The sequence below is a fragment of the Myotis brandtii genome, unplaced genomic scaffold (assembly GCF_000412655.1).
Source record: "Myotis brandtii unplaced genomic scaffold, ASM41265v1 scaffold954, whole genome shotgun sequence".
Classification (NCBI taxonomy): domain Eukaryota; kingdom Metazoa; phylum Chordata; class Mammalia; order Chiroptera; family Vespertilionidae; genus Myotis; species Myotis brandtii.
In genome coordinates, this window is record NW_005371937.1 from 188,283 (window position 1) to 205,453 (window position 17,171).

General features: G+C 41.7%; 1 protein-coding gene across 10 annotated transcripts in view; it reads left to right on the top strand.

The window, feature by feature from the left end:
* Positions 1–17,171, top strand: part of LOC102245814 (calcium-dependent secretion activator 1) — a 247,162-nt gene that overhangs the window by 95,035 nt on the left and 134,956 nt on the right. For 9 of the 10 annotated variants that reach the window (XM_014533224.1, XM_014533220.1, XM_014533218.1 and 6 more), the window contains exons 7-9: positions 558–770; positions 5,685–5,696; positions 14,141–14,277. In XM_014533224.1, coding sequence (XP_014388710.1) covers positions 558–770; positions 5,685–5,696; positions 14,141–14,277 — 362 coding nt within the window. The remainder of the gene's footprint in view (positions 1–557; positions 771–5,684; positions 5,697–14,140; positions 14,278–17,171) is intronic. The other variant, XM_014533228.1, reaches the window with a different exon arrangement.

A 17,171-nucleotide genomic window follows, 5' to 3' on the forward strand; every position in this document is an offset into this window, starting at 1 on the left:
TTTCGGTGGGGCAATAGCCTGCTTGGAGGGGCTGTGGGCAGAATAGAAGCGTGGTCCTTGCACCAACACCATCTGCATGGTCCGGAACTTGTTAGAAATGCAGACTCTCTGAATAGGAAGCTGCATTTTAACAAGATGCCCAGGAGACTCACACCTGCACTAAAAGTTGAGCAACCCTGGTAGCTATCCCCTGCCGCAGGAAGGAGAAGGGAGAGGTATGGGTCAAGAGATATTTTTGTTGTTGTTTATTTGTTTGAAAGATGAGAAAAATAATAGTATATGTATAGGCAGACGTTCACCCAGCCAGTAGGCAGCCTGCTTGATCATTCTGGCCCCAGACAAAGATAGAGACAAAAGCCACGCTCAAAGCTGCCTCTTTACCATCATGGCCCCCCCCTCTGGCCAAGTGGGTGGCAGCCTTCCTTCCCACTAGAGTCAGACCAACTGCTCCTGCCCTCTCTGGCCCAAGGAAAAGCAGCAGAATCCACCTTTCTCGGGGCTCAGTCCGGCCAAGAACATTGAGCTCAGCTTAGTCGTTTTTATTGCTTTTATTCCAGGTTTGGAAGGTGGCCGAGCCTTCTTCAATGCAGTCAAAGAAGGAGACACCGTGATATTTGCAAGTGATGACGAGCAAGATCGCATCCTGTGGGTCCAAGCCATGTACCGGGCCACTGGGCAGTCACACAAGCCTGTGCCCCCGACCCAAGTGCAGAAACTCAACGCCAAGGGAGGGAACGTGCCCCAGCTGGATGCCCCCATATCCCAATTCTGTAAGTAGATCTGCCATTTGCTCAAAATAGTTCTGTAGAGGCAATCTCCAAAGCTGAATTAGAAGAACCTAGTTGCTTTAATGTGAAAGATTCATAAAAATCATGTTTGCTGGGGGGAAAAAACCACACAGTGAGTCCAGGGGGGAAAGTTGGGGCAAAAATGTTAGATGAAAGTAATTTTAAAGTGCAATACTTGACACTTTAAGGACTAAACAAAGGGAAGTATATTTTAGGTGGATTTGTATCTCTTTGTGAGAGTTTGGAATTCGCAACCAAACATGTATTTGCTTGAGTCCTTCAAAAATAGTAGATTATGCATGTCCTTGCCTCATTTCTTCCTATGAAAATAGGGTTTGATTTGAAAAATAATGTAAATCTGCAACCTAGAACCATTTAAAAAGAAATGATGACATTACCACACGCAGTGGAAACAAACAAAGAAAAACCAGGGCCCCTAAAATCCCATTCTGAGCTAAGACACCAGCACCCAAAACGTGAAACCATCTCCTTAAACAGCCCTGGTTCTCTTCCAGTTTCTTCTCCTCTTACCTCTACATGCGTTTTAATTTCTTTCCTCTTTGCCATGTCTTCTTGTTTTCTCTCCTGCGCCTTCTGATGCTCAGGGTCAAGTGAAATTCGGCTTAAAACAGAGAAGATGGCAACGTTGGAAACACAAAGCACCCAATCAAATAATTCATTTTTGTTACAAACATTGACCCTAAATAGTGCCTTTTGCCTTTCCCTGATTATCAAGTCAATTAGAGAGAGCGCAGGGACAAGTCATGTTTAGCTATCGTCATGGCAATGCCTTCCTTTAGCATTAACCCACCCATTCAGTCTGGTTCACTGCGCACCTACCTAGGTGCTGAGACACACTAATGAGAAACACAGACGAGGTCCCTGCTCTCAGGGTACCTGCTTCCCAGTGGAGGAGTCTATATAGCCAGCAAGTCAGCAAAGAAATCAGATAGTTTCAGACACTGAAAAATACCATGAAGAATGTCATGCCCAGTGGCTGAGTGAGGAGAGGGGATATTAGACAGCCCATCTGAGTATAAATCCAAATGATGGGGAGTCAGTCCCACAAACATCTGCAGCAAAAGAAGTGCAGCAGAAGGGGAAGCAAGTGTGAAGGCCCACAGCACAAACCTGGCTGTTAGCACGGTGCTCTGACATAGTCCCTCTCCTTAAGTTGCTCTTAAACAAAATGTGGATATGGATGGAATAATTTTGCAGCTACAGCAACTAAATAGAGATCAATGCTCTTGCCAATGAATTCCACTGCCATGTCCATTTCTGTCTAATGAGAATTTCCTCCTAAACCTTGTAACACCTTTGCTGATGGGGAAAAACTCTTGTTGGATGACAAATACTATCAATCAGGTGCTCCCAGGAATTTCTGTCTAATACTGATGATTCTTAAAGGAAGATGCATGCCCTGTGGAACATTGTAAGTAATCACACAGCCACTGTGGACTTCCATGCAAAAATCCCAAAACAATGAGGAAAAAATTGAGGAGGGACTGGGGAGAAGGGACAGCCCTTCTGACTATAACCACCCCAACGTCCCCACTTTCTTCTTGTGGCATTCAGGTTTCATAGCTATAATGAGAGCAGGCATCATCTCTTTTTAACTGTTTAGTTGTTAGTTGAGATAAACCATATCCAATATTTATTTAATTAAAAAAACAACAACACCTATGTGATGGAATTCCTCCTTTCACCTTGCCCAACAGGCTCCTTTTAAAAATATATTTCTTTAAATGTGTTTTTGTTGATTTTTAGAGAGAGAGGAAGGGAGAGGGATAAAGAGATTGAAACATCAACGATTTGAGAGAAATATCATCAATATGCTGCCTCCTGCATGTCCCTCACTGGGGATCGAGCCTGGAACCCGGTCATGTGCCCCAACCAGGAATCTCACCATGACCTCTTGGTTGATGGGTCGGTCGATGCTCAACCACTGAGCCACACAATCCAGACCCAACAGGCTCCTTTTTAATACATTTGGAAATAACACACCCTCTGAAAGGGAGTTATCTTGTGTATCAGCAGAAAAGTTTCCTAATTATAACCTCCATCCCATTCAATCTCATAAAACATGTATCTCAGGTGATATTTGGAAAATTCAAGTGTTATTTCCAAATAATCTCCATTTTTTTCCTGAAGTCATTTCACCTTACATCCAGTGTGTCTGTTCTCTCATCTGCCCTGATTAAGACATTGTTACTTGGTTTGTGTTTAGCCCACTATTTCCTCACTAGAGTAGGAAAGAGGAAGGATGTTCAGGAGCAATACTGATAAAACAAGAGACGGCTGGTGGGAGCTGTGGATGGATGTCTCCTCATGGAAACACTCAGGGGCTCTTGACTTAGCTTCCCCTCTGTGGGCAGGACTCATTTGGCTTGAAGTTGAAGTGCTAGTCATCGGCGTCAGCAGGAAGACTCGGTTGGGTACACAGGAGCTTGATGTATGTCACTCCCCTGTTCACGTAGGAACTTTTATTAGAGAGCATGGAAGGTAGGCTTCGAGATGAGTGAGGTCAGATAACTCAGGCCTCTGGGATTTATCAGGACCTGGCTGGTGAAGCCACCTTCTTCTTCTCTATTGCCTCCTCAATCGCTGCCCAAGAATGGGGGTTCTCCAAAGAGTGTGAGGCCCAACCACACCACCCTTGTTCTGTAAGAACAAGGCCACCACTCCCAGCCATGCACTGCCTCTGGGATTTATCAGGACCCTTCTCTATTGCCTCCTCAGTCACTGCCCAAGAATGGGGGTTCTCCAAAGAGTGTGGGGCCCAACCACACCCACCAGGTTCTGTAAGAACAAGGCCACCACTCCCAGCCATGCACAGGTGCTGCGGGAGGCATTTTTCACACAGACAAAAATGTGAATGGCCCCTATTGATCTGTGCAGTGCCCAATCTACACAGCAGTACACCACCACCCTGTAATGAGTGACAGTACACCACCACCCTGTAATGAGTGACAATCCTTACCCAGAGCTTAGCCAACATTGTTGAACCCAGTAACCCCATAGTTTCTTTACTACCCCAGAAACAGAGCCTCAATACTACTCCAGATTCAATCTATTTGCCGGTTCAGGCACTTCACTACTCCAGGGTACCAGCCAGTGAGGCGTCTGCTCCCATGACTTAGAAGCCCACAGAGGTACCAGGTCAGGATTCAACTGACCCCACTCTGCACCTGGTCACCTGCAGTTACGAGTATATGAAACCCATGAGAAAGATCAAAAAAGGAACCAGGGATTTTACATTCTGTGATGCCATGAGTGATTATACATATACCCCCAAAATGGCTAGGGGTCGTAATTTTATTAGACTTACATCACAGTTACTTCACAGCTGCATTTTCTATGTTAAACTATTACTATCAAAGAGCACAGTCAAACCTAAGGGCAACCGACTCATCCAGATTTGCCCACGACTTCCCTGGTTTTAGCACTAAATCCTGTGTTCCCAGGCCTGTGTCCTCAGTCCTGGGCAAGCTGGTGCAGACTGATTACCTGGTCCTACAAAGCCAGCTTAAAGGGAACTGAACAACAATCCCAGCACAGGGACAGGTGGGAAATGTTGATCCTCCACTTACCTTCTCAGTCTCGACACCCATTTGCTTTGTGTCTCATCGCATACTTTAGGTCAATCACAGATTCTCTAACAAAAAGAGTCAAACACTCAAGTATTGCATTTTAAAAAGGTTTCCTTGACTTCTGAAAGGTAAGGGTCATGGTTAAATACTTTATTCTGTACACACCTCATCAAATCCTGTCTCTGAATATATGCCCAAAGTATTCACCATTCCTACAAGTAAATAATTCTTAAGAATGACTTTCAATGAGTAAACTTTGCAATTACTTTATTAGTATTTACATGGCAAAGGGAAGCTACAGATAAATGGGAGAGGACTTTTGGGGTAGAAAAAAATAAACACTCCAGTCCTGTCACGTCTGTTCAAGGGAAACTCGAGAATGGAACATTTTACAGATTGGGAAACTTGGGAGTAATTGTGAGTTTATTTGGGTCTTTCTAAATTCAGTTTAACGAACTTCTGGGTGCAGTTTTTAGTTTTTGCCATTTCAAAAGCTCAATTTCAGAATGAAAAGACACATCTAAGAAAGAATGGAGTGGAGTATTTATATTCAACTGTAAATACCAGAAAAAAATAGATCCTGCTATTCATTAGTTTGTATGACTCTACAATGATTTTGGGAGGGTTCCACCAAACCTTAACTTTTTTGTTCTTTTGTCATTTTTTGATGTGTGCTGTTGTTGACTTAATCTCCCACCCCTTTTCGGTTAAAACTTGAGAAAAATTAAGTCAGTGCCTAGTTAAGCAACTTTTTTAAACAACTAATTGCAATTTTCCAATTTTAAGGCCAATAGTGCTTACCTTGGAAACTATGTCCAAATCCGTATTTGAGTGTTGCCACAATTTATTATGTCAGTGGCCTCTTAGGGAGACACCTGATCCCCATGTTAGAGGAATGGAGAAAGTCAGACCTCAGAGTGGGAGGGGTGGTATTTTAAGCTTTGTATTTGGTCAATTGATTGATATATCACTTGCAATGAGTCTCATTTTAATGTCTGTTTCTCAATTAATAACTGTTTATCACATCACAGATCCCCAAAGTTCAGTGTTTTTGAGAATTGTCCTATTTTTGCTTCCACCTGAACAGTCTTCCACAGTTAGAGGGGTCTTGGTTACTGTTGGTTTGGGGGGGAGGGGTTAATTTTGGTTTTTGTTTTGTTTTGTTTCATTTAAGTTTTCTTGTTCAATCTTTGCTCAAACCCAAGAACTTTAGCTGCTAGGTTAGAACTCCTGTCTGCTTTCCTGAGCCTTGTTGCTAGTCTTTATGTTATTCTGGTTTGTTCCTTCTTACCCTGCTAACTTCTAGCTGGACTGAAGGGTAAGTGTTCCCCTATAGCTAGCACAGCTCAGATAATCAGACTAGATTATCTGACACCTGCAATGTGCTTCCTCCCTCTCCCTTATATCTTTCTCCTGTCTAGACTTTGTAGTAAAATTTTTCATGTTACTTTCCTGACCTCAGGTTTGAAATGTAAGCTTCATACTGAAACTAGGATGCATGTGACGTGTGCATAATTGCCTCCTCTCCTTGGCTTTCATATTGGCATCAAATGATCCTCCGAGTAAAGCCAACGATGAACATTTCATTTTTTTCATTCCAAGAATATTAACATCACAACAAAATGGCACCTAATGCCTTTGTTTCATGGAATTCACAGCCACCTGACTGCTTAATGCCTGAAAACAGATCACCCTGCTCTCTGACACTGTGTTGCTGCTTTCGTTTTTTCCTTTCCCATCCCAAAGACCGGAATGGTCAGTGTCCCGATGGTGTGGTAACCATAGATGCTTTAACAAATAGAAAGGTGGGGTAGGAAACTGAACAAAACTTTAAGAAATTGCAGAATACCATTAATAAAGTAAATGTCTTCATTGAACACTAAAGAATGAATTCTACCTGGCTTGAGGGTGTGCTCTAAGTAAGACCCAATGGAGGGTTAATTTTGAAAGGAGAGCAGTACTGCATGGGACTACCACACACGCAAACAGGAAACTAAGGACTCGATTGTGTCCATGTCGCTGGTTCACAATCTCACAGTGCCAGGGAGGGCTTTGACTTCTGGTCTCGAATGTCTCTCTGCTACTCCCCCAAGAACAATGACAATGGTAACTTCTTCAACATCACTTGTATTTGTATTAATTTTTCTGAAAATACTCCTGAAAGAGCAAAACCTAAAACTTAGGAAAATCTTTTTTTTCACTATCTGAGTTATGAATAAAAGAGAGTATACAGTTTCTTTGTTCATGTAGAAAAACCTGACCACCAAAAATTGTGTTGAGGCAGACTTGACATTAGAGGGAGCTAGAAAAATTGGTCAAGAGAGCAGGCAAATATGTACTTGAGTATTTTGAATGCTAATTTAGAAGTCGTAGGTCATATCATTTTCCCTAATCATTTAATAATAGTCCTTCTTCTAATTCTTTTTGTTTATTGAATTTGCTTTCTTTTCCCCTTTATTTTTTTCTTTTATTTTGCATAAATGTACCCCTGGCTAGCAGACAGATTTTTTAACACTCCAAGCAGATAAATAATATAAGTTTATTTCCTTTGAATGTCTGATGAGGCATTTTTAAAAGCTTACCATAGAATGTGAACTTAGTGGGAATTTAGGATTTTGCTTTACTTTTTTTAAAGAATGAAAGAAAGGATGGATGAATAGATGACTGAATGGATTTTGTTCTGCGTAAATTTACATGTATTTGCACAATAACGCATTGCTATCCTAGTAGATTTTCCGATACTCATTTGCCTTAATTCCTTTCTACAGTTTTATCTCTTGAGATTTTTGCTATATATTCTTGTATTGTCAACTTGCAGTTGCTACATTGCAGGAGTGTGATATCAAAGAATTAATTCAATATTAACTTAATTTGCATGACCCCAAACCACACTGTAAATCACTTTCCTTCTCATTGTAAAAGAAAATGAACTTTTAAAGGAATAAATCTCCACAATCAGGCCCCAAATTTTCCAAATACCATGATATGACCTAAATAGACCACCTTAAATGAAGCTTCATTTCTTTATTAACTACTTCAGGCACATTTAACATATTAATTCTGTCAACTAGAGAAAACTTATTTTTGCTCATGTTGTAGGGAATGTAAAAACATCAAGTACTCTGCAAATTAATTGAAGATGTAATAACTACAGCAGGGAAAATTCAATATAATTTATTTATTTTGAAATCATTAACAAAATCTCTGTTATGATTTTTATTCAAAGCAGTTGTCTTAAAAAGAATTATAAAAATTAACATTGAAATACACATCACATGTTTATCCCCTTGTGTGTACTGTGTATTGCCATAATAGGATTTTAAAAATCTTTATTGGTGAAAGTATTACACATGTTCCCTTTGTATCCCCCAATGCCCTTCTCTACCTTACTCCCACCAAGGCCTTGACCACACTATTGTCTGTGTCCATGGGTTATTATGCATATATGCCATAATAGTTTTTAATTCAAAGTTTCTGCAAAATTCATTTCTGCAAAATTCTTCATAGTTCTGAAGAAGCCATCCTCTCTTGGCCATGCCGTTAGCTTGATTTAGTCGGAGGGACTATGAAGGGATTAAGTTGATTCTCAAGGACAGCAGGCATGGGAGGACCAATCTTTTGTTTGCTGCTCAGAGCTCAGGAGGGGCACAGCAACATCCCCTGGTTATTTGATCATGCCAAGAAAAGCTCTTCTAGAAAATTCTGTGAACAGCCAGCTGCCATTAATCATTGTCACTTCTTTATTTCATGTCTTCTGATGAGGTTGACTACTGTCATTGTTCGTTATTGTCCAAACCATACATTCACTCTTGTACTGTCAAGCAGATATGACAAGTACACATTTTCCATATAAGAAAGACACAAAGTCACCTTTTAATTTGCAGTTTGGGTTCACAGCGACTTTAGTTACATTAGCTATTCTCTTGCCTCTAGCATCCATCCGGAGTCACAACAGCCATAACTGTGCTCTGAATTTCAGAGATAAAACAGCTACCTCCAGCTTATTGTAAAAGGGATTCATTAAAGAAAGGAGCCTCTCTCAGACAGCTTATTAATACAATCATAATTATTCTCAACAGCAGAATTTCTCTTTCTCCAGCCCACAAAAAGTCCCAAAATGTAATATTACAAAATAGAGAGATTGAACTTTTGTCTTCATTCTTTTAGCTGTTAGAATAATAGGAAAATCTCAATAGAATGAAAAACTGAAAGCTCTATTATTTCCCCCAAGAAAATTACATTTGTTTGGTAGAACTTATTGCAAACTTATCTAAAAATTGTTATATCTGAAACAAACTCACATTATGCTTGTTATTAAGAAATCATGAAAAATATCATATATATATATATTCCCATTGTGAGGGGGGAGGGGAAAGAATATCAAACATGACATGGTTGAGAATATCAAACATCATGATCAATTACAGAACACTATAAATGGTAGGGTGGTCGATCAGGAACATCACTTGAGTTTAATCAATAGATTAAATGAGAGTATAGAACCTACATAATTGTAGCATTTTAGGAACGGATATTTTTCCAACATTGCTTAAATGCCAAACCAAAATTGCTTCTTAGCAAACCTGGGTTAAAGGATTTGGTTAGTTTCCACTTGGAAGCGCTCCTTCCATAAGTCTCTGTGTCCATCAGCCTGCACTTGTGCCGTTGAGGCCACTGATAGTGCGCTAAGTTTCTGAGTGCAGTGAGGTGCCAGTATCAGCTTTCCCCACCTAAGTCTAGCCTGAAGTCAGTCTCCTATGCCCACGCCGTAAAGGACTTCGCACTCCTGATGCAGTTACCCACCCAGAAGAGAAACAAGTAGCATTGTCTGAAAGGTGTGTTCGATTATGCCCGAGCTGCAGGTCCTATAAGTTGCATAGCCCATTGCAGTACATTTGGAGCCCTTGCCAACTGAGCACAATTTAGGAGCTGCCCAACCAGGGCTGGTAAAGGTAAAGGGCAAAGATTAAAGTCAATCCGTAAAATGCAGTAGTCAATCGTTGATTTCTAAAAAATGATGATGATGATGATGATGATGATGATGACGAATGGTAATAATAATAAGAGCATTGGTATGCATCTCCCTAAAGCAAGGGGTAATACAAACATCATTGGAGTTTCAAGCAGCCACTTGACTCTCCTAGTTCTCTAATTTGCTCACCCTACTGTTAAAATTCATTTTCATTCTGTTGACACCCGCCAAACATTGGCAAAGGAAGGGATCCCAAGGTGTCCCGAATTCAAGAATTAACTTTCTTATACTTTGGCTCTGGGTTATTTCCCCCTTGTAATGTCAACATTGGAGTTTTCATTTTTTAAAAATCAACCAAATCCAATTGTTTGTAGAGGGGAAAACGGAGTTGCAAGGAGCATTTAATTTTTAATGTTTGGCACCGTAGGAGAACAGTCTGGGACAGTGCAAGAATGACTATATGGTGTTGCTTGGGAAGCACCCACAAGTTCTTTGAAACAGAATTTGGAACAGCTGGACCACTGCAGTGTTTTATTTTAAAATAGACAACATATGTAATGCATATGGTCCTAGACATGTATGGAGACACAGGCAGACAGTCTGAACGGTAGCCAAAGACACCTGCACCTACAATTCTGTTTCCTTCTATGAGATTTTTTCCCCTAAGAGCACATGTTCCCACTTTGGGATTTGCAAGATGCCATCTGAATCCCCATGTGTGTGACTCCTTATTCAAGTCAGTGGGAAGTTTCCTGGGGTGGAAGTGTCAGAATCAGTCCATTAGTGAACACCTCGGAAGGGCCCAGCTCCTCCGGGAGCTGGCAGGGGAAACTACAGATCAGAAACTTACCCCCGAGGAACATATTACCCACCAAGGAAATCCACAGAGAAACTGGAACATACCCAGCGAAAACACAAAGACAGGACCTAGGACAGTGGTTCTCAACCTTCCTAATGCCGCGACCCTTTAATACAGTTCCTCATGTTGTGGTGACCCCCAATTTCATTGTTACAAATTGAACATAATTAAAGCATAGTGATGAATCACAAAAACAATATGTAATTATATATATGTTTTCTGATGGTCTTAGGCGACCCCTGTGAAAGGGTCATTCGACCCCCAAAGGGGTCACGACCCACAAGTTGAGAACCGCTGACCTAGGAGTTGGCTATACAGGGGCCAGGAGGAGCATAAAGCGGAGCGATTGGAAAGGACTCCAAGCTTCAGAGCAACAAAACAGTTTAAGAAGCAGCCTGTGACTAACAGGAGCTTTAGTTTGGAGACAGCCTTCACTCCTAATCACATTAAAAAGATGGCTTTGGGAGCACGAGGAAGCCTGTGCATTCACTCACAGGGCCAGTGGACTGAGCACTTACCCTGTGCCAGGCCCCAGGTGCTTCCCCGCCCCTTCTCATTGAGCCTCTCCACAGCCCCTGGGGGGAGACTCAAACATTAAGCTCAGCACACAGGTGAGGAAAATGCCACTCAGAACTACGAACCTGCCTGCCTCCGTGTCACGCTCAGAAAGGCAGAGCTGGCCTCAGTCAGTCTGGGAGCCCCTAAGCTCACCCACTTAGCCACCTGCTATTTTAGCTTCAATAAACTTGTTCCCGTTGAATTTAGTGTGTCAACATTCCAAGAATTCAAGAAACAGAAAATACTTGTTGAAAGAGTGCATTTATTTATTTTAATGAAATAAACTCATTATATTAATATGCATGTGCTAGGTACTAATCTAGGTTCTGCGAATATAATGAGAACAACCACACACACACACACACACACACACACACACACACACAATCCCTGCTCGAAAGGAACATAAAAATCAGATCCCTTCCACTGACATCTTAAAACAGTATTCCCGGCCTCCACTCCTCTTTCTCTTTTCTGAATATAACAAGCTCAATGAAACCCTCAAAGATTCCACGGGAGCCAGCCACCCTTTTAAGTGCTCTTGAGTAGTTGGAACCGTTATTAAGATAAGGAGCCTGATTCTGAGTAAATGGCGATTTTGTGTAAGCAAAACCCAGGGGCTGCTCCTTTTGCTTGCTAGAAATTGCCACTCCATTCAGTTCCATCCCACACATATAGAAGGTGTGCGAGGGATCGTAAGGTGGCCGAACGGCCGTGACAGCAGAAAGGGAACTGAAAGCTCAGCTCGTTTTGCACAGGAAGCGGAGGGTCAGAGATCGCTCAGCCAGCAGCCCACGGCTATTTGGTAACAGAACTTAAACTTGAATCCAGACCTCCACACCCATCCCAGGCTCATCCTACAGGAGGACCCAGAGAGAGAAAAGAAAGGAAGATGGGGAAAGGAAACTGTATGTGAATAGGGTTACTTTCTAAAAAGAAAACCAGCTAAAGCCTGTTTTCTGGTGAGCCGGTGTTGAAACATAAAACCACAATTGTTCGTCAGATGTGCTCTGGGCCGAGAGTTGGCAGGTGAAGGCGCATTGTGGTGGGTGGGAAGGCGGTGCGGGGATCTGCATCCAGATCTTTGCGAAGGAGCCAAGTGGCCTTTTCAGATCCGTTTCCTGAGCGGGCAGCAGGCAAAATAGTTCATCGCGAAGTTTTCAAGAGGTTCAACCCAAAAAGAAAGAGTCAGCGACATGAGACACGTGCCATATTTTTACCAGCTACAAAAGAGCCCCCTTCTCTTTGAGCTAAATGACCGGGGGCACCATCATCATTGAAGAGCAATAAAGTAGCTGAGCCAAACTGGCAGAGAAAGGGCCGGGCCGATGTATCAGCTTGCAGCCTCCTTCTGAGAAATCCCAGAGCAGGAAGCTGTGCTACCTAAGAAATGCCTGTCTGTCTGTTCCAACAGGGAGGCAGGGCAGGGGGTGCCACCGGATGAGCAATCCATGCACCCCGGTTAGTCTCTCCTGAATTAAAGTGGCCGACAGGAGGAAGCGGAGCGATGCAGAGATACCCCTGGGTGGCAGGAGTGCCATTCTGTGGGGAGGGGGGACCTGAAGTCGGAGCAGCTTTAACACTTGTCTTGGGCCAGAGGAGGCACCCCCCCCCACACACACACACACAGATGCACGCACACGCTGGAAGCAGCCAGCTTTTGTCCCCAGCACCAACTTCTTGGCCACCTCTCTTGCCAACCACCCCGAGTCAAGGGAGAAAGTAGCTTGGAGACCGAACAACCAAATAAAAGAATCCTAAACACAGCACCTAATCTCACATTGAAAGCACTTCCTTGAATACAGATCTGACAATAAACACAGCAATGAGGATTCTTTCAGATCCTCTAATATAATTTCTGCACATGTGATATTCCCTCTAAAAGCCTGTGTTTCACCCTCCGAAAGGAGCGATTTGGCTATTAAAATACTCCTCCTTCACGTGCCTTCTGGAAACCGTCGCTTCTGGGCGTCTCGGGCACAAACAGCACACGCTGCTCAAACACTGACCACTTGCTGCTTCTGTGAAAAATGACTGAGGATTTGAAAATTCTAACAATAAGGAGGCATAAATCTAACATTCCATGCATACATTGCTTAGATCCACAAAATCTATAATGTGAGGAGAAATCATCACTTTACATAAATCGTCATCTTAAATCATCATCTTAAAGTCACACTGCTACTGTAACCCAAGTTTGCAGCCATTCCCCAGGCATGGAAGGGGGACAAAGCTGCCTGGAATGAAGGCCACGTATGAAAATATTACCCAAACACCCTCTCAAGTCAAACATCGATTTTCCCTGTGTCCTGACAGCGTTCCTGGTCCCTGGCAGGCCCCCGCACTCCAGTAGAACAGCGCAGGCAGGGAATGAATCAACTCTTGCTTGATTTGAAACAAGATTCTTTTTCTCCACAGTCTGCATATCAGGAGAGTGAACACATGTGAGGTGGAGTGAGCTGACTCCTTTAATGTCTCGGACCTTCATTCCTACCTCATCAGATGTGCTTGAATTCTCTGAGTTCTTTTGCCGATTGAGTGTAGAGTATTTTTGTTACACATATTGAGATTAATTAGTTAGCCCCTAGGAGGTTTTGCCTACAGCCTTCACCCTGTAAGGAAAAGTGTGAATACATTGAGATTACTAAATCACAATAAATGGCAGATCATAGCCCTTGTGGAGTACATTGGTTTGTCTCTCCCATAGGCTTTGCTAGCTGAGCACACACACGCAAAGGCAATGTCCCCGGCTACCCCAAACTAAGTCCCCTTTAACTTATTCTCCAGGTTTCAATGAAAATCTTTTGTTATTATTATTTTTTTTTTTAATTTTGGAGGGTGGAGACCCAAACCTTTTGTGAAACCAAATTGGCAGTGGGGCCCTGGAAGGGGTGGATACAAATATTGTCACTTTGCTGAAAATCAGCTTAACCCTTTTCCAGATAATCCCGATAATTGTAGAGAAATTGCTCTAGACATAACCACTGGAATGGCAGAATCTATTAAAAACCTACAGAGCTAAATAGGCTTTTAGAAGCAAAGACCCGATCTGCTTTCAGTGTTCGGTGAAAAGCAGGTGAAGTTACGGTCGTGTGCTTAGTCTTAAAAGAACGGCATAAAGGCACTGGAGTTGTGATCATTTGATAAACATATTGATGCCAATATATTCTTGCCTAAATGCAATAAACTCACCAGTAAGTGATGCAAGTTGACAATGGGAAGGTAAAAGGAATATCTGGGGGGTGTTGGTGGGAGGCGATGGGAAACAGCTAGCGTTCGTAATGCCTAGTGAATTCCTGTGTATTTGAAATGTCAAAGAAAATGTGATGTGTTTCTCTAAATTGTGTCTCTCTCTACATGTATAAATGAACAGACGCAGATAGAGCTCAAAAGCATGGCATGGATGAATTTATCTCGTCCAACCCCTGTAACTTTGACCACGCTTCCCTCTTTGAGATGGTGCAACGCCTTACTTTGGATCACAGACTTAATGATTCCTATTCTTGCCTGGCAAGTATATTCTTTGGTCTACAGCAATTTAAACACGATGACATTTTTTTAAATGAAATATTTCTTTACCTTGCTGTTAGGAGCTCTTTTCTCCAGTACAGAGCCCCTTTAACAATGATCAATGTGTCCTTGATTTCCTGGGTCGAGGTAGTTTTCCTTCCCAGAGAAAGAAGTCGGCAGGAAGTTGTCAGTAGAGACGATCCAACTCCCCAGCCTCCCTATCCGAGCTTCCCCCTTTTCAGCTGCTACATGAGAAATGTTCCCAAGAGGGTAATCGAGTTTGGCATCTGCTGGTGGAGAACTTGTAAAACCCGACTCGGTTTCTAGACTTGAAGATCTGCCTCCCTCCCCATCCCAGAGTAGACCCTGTGCTCCTGTCTCTGAAAGAGATGTGTCCTTTCCGTTTATTTTTGAAAGATTAAAGTGCTTTGTAAACACACTCCACTTGATTTCGCATAAGCTCAACTGGTTTGGGTTTGCTTGGGTGGGTGGCTTCTTTCTCTTAGTGGTATTTAGAGCATTTCACCCTTTGGGGGAAGTTTTTATGACGTGTTAGGCGTTTGGAAGTCCAGCTCCCAGCAAGGGAGCACGTCTCTTGCAATCCTGTTTTAAGCCCAGAGTTAAATCGGTTACATTCAAGAGACTGTTATTATGTCGTTACTGGATTCCCGAAGAGACATTTGTGGCTTTCTACTATCAAAGTTGGAAGCCTAAAAAGGACCCAATTTCTTTTCTTCTGCAAACCATACATTACTTCATTGTTAAAAGGTAAATGTTATGAATTCCACTTTTTAGATGGGAAGGGTGAGGGAAATGATGAAATGACTTTACACAGAGGAAAAGCCTCATCCCTGCTCCTAGGGTTAATATATCTGCAGATTATGAATGTGATATACTTCAGTAATTAACATGATATACTTAACATGTCATTATATTAACATACATATAATGAAAATATTTTCCTTTTTAAGTGGCATAGCTATATCCTAAATCTATTCCAACTAATTTTTATTTTAAATTCTTTCTTTTTTTCTGTACCTGAGGCCAAAATATTAAAAAGTGTAGATAAAAATAGTGTTAAAAAGCAAAGCAGTATTATGTGGAATAATTTATTAATCTGCATCTCATAAAAGATGCATTGATTATCTCAGGTTTGGAATCACTTGATCAGAAGAATCTGAACTTTGCCAAATTGGAAAGGAAAATATCATTTTGACTTAAAAAAAAAATAAAAAGGAAAAAAAAGCTTACCTTGCATTGCAAGGCAATTTTTCTCAAATGTATTTCCAACGATTATGTGATTTTTAGTGTAATTATAAATTACATACATGAAACTTGTAAGAATATGCCTCTGAACTTTACTCATTATCTTCACATATAATTTCTTTTCTCTTGAAAAAAATTTTTGAGGTGTATTATTTTCAGGACTTTTTTTACATCATTTTTTAAAACCAATTTTCTCTTTCACTGAGAAATTTATCACCAAGGAGACTTGATTTTCTAAAAAATAAAATAAATAAACCAGAAATAAAATTTTGATTTTGAAACTGTGTTCTATTAGTCATATATAAGCTTGCAAATATGCTCCCAAATCCAGAATTAATTATAATAGCATAAAATTGTTTTCTTTCCCATTTGCATACCTATATCTATTAATCATCATCCCAAAGTTTCAGAAAATAACAGCAATTAAAAAGCCCTATCTCCTGCCTCTCTATTCCATTTTCTCATTATTACAATCTTTTTATTTCAGTTAGTTTTGGAGACCGACCAGCAGGGATACATAAATTTTTCTGTGTCTTCGACTGAGTTCCTAATTGATATTTCTTCAACTCTTTTCAAAGCAGCTATTTTGGCATCTACAAAAGACGTGGTGTCATCCGAGTCGTAGAAAATATATTTTAATCTTTCACAGCAGTGTTGTTTCTAAGATTTAGCATTTGGGGTAGCAGATGGAGTGGCAAAGAAGTTGCCTATAGGGGCAGCCCACTGCCTCGACTACTCTCCCGCCCTCTGCAGTAACTTATCATTTGAAATAGGAAAGATGCCGTCTCGTTGGATGCATTGCTGAGCTGCAGGTTGTCAGTGGAAGAGTCTGCAGATCACTAATATGAGATCGGAGGGTGGCAGAGGCCTCCCTCACTGCCCTTCTGTGGCCTCTACCTGCACCCTGTCACCTTCTCCTTTTGCCTTTTCTCTCCCAAGACAAAGCAGTATTCAAAAGGTGACTCAGAGAAGACACTCCGAGTAAAATTAACTTTATATTTAAAACAATCCTAAATTCCCAGCTCACAAACTGCCACCTCGAGTGGTTTATTTCTTGCTTCAGAAAAGTCCTGAAACCAAAAGAAGTCAGTCATTTGCTTCAGGCTTGGCCCAGGGGTGACCTTGAATGGCAAGGCCCTTGGCCTCTCTGAGCATCTGTTTCCTTGCGTGCCTAGTGCCCCCCAATCTGCTCAAGTCAGGGATTCTCTTTCATGGCAGAGTTTCACCTGGTCCTTCAGCGAGCAAATAAATAATAAGACAAATAGTTGCTGGGGGTGGGGGAGTGCTAAGGCAGAAGCTCCTCTACGTTTAACTGAACTGTATCTGACTCACTACTTCAAAACTTAGTCTGTTATTCTCTTTGGGAAAGTATCCTCATAATTAAAAAATTTAATGACAGTTGACATTCAATATATTCTGTATTAGTTTCAGAGGTGCGGTATAGTAGCTAGACAAGGACGTGCTTTACAGAGTGATCCCCCATCCCTGACACTTTAAGTACCCACCTGGCACCCTACATAGTTATCACAATGTTATTGACTATATTCCCCCCAAGTGTTTGCTTCCCCAGTGGGGGATTTATGAAGTCCTGGTATGCATGCAGACCAGTCATAGTATGTCCTAAGGCT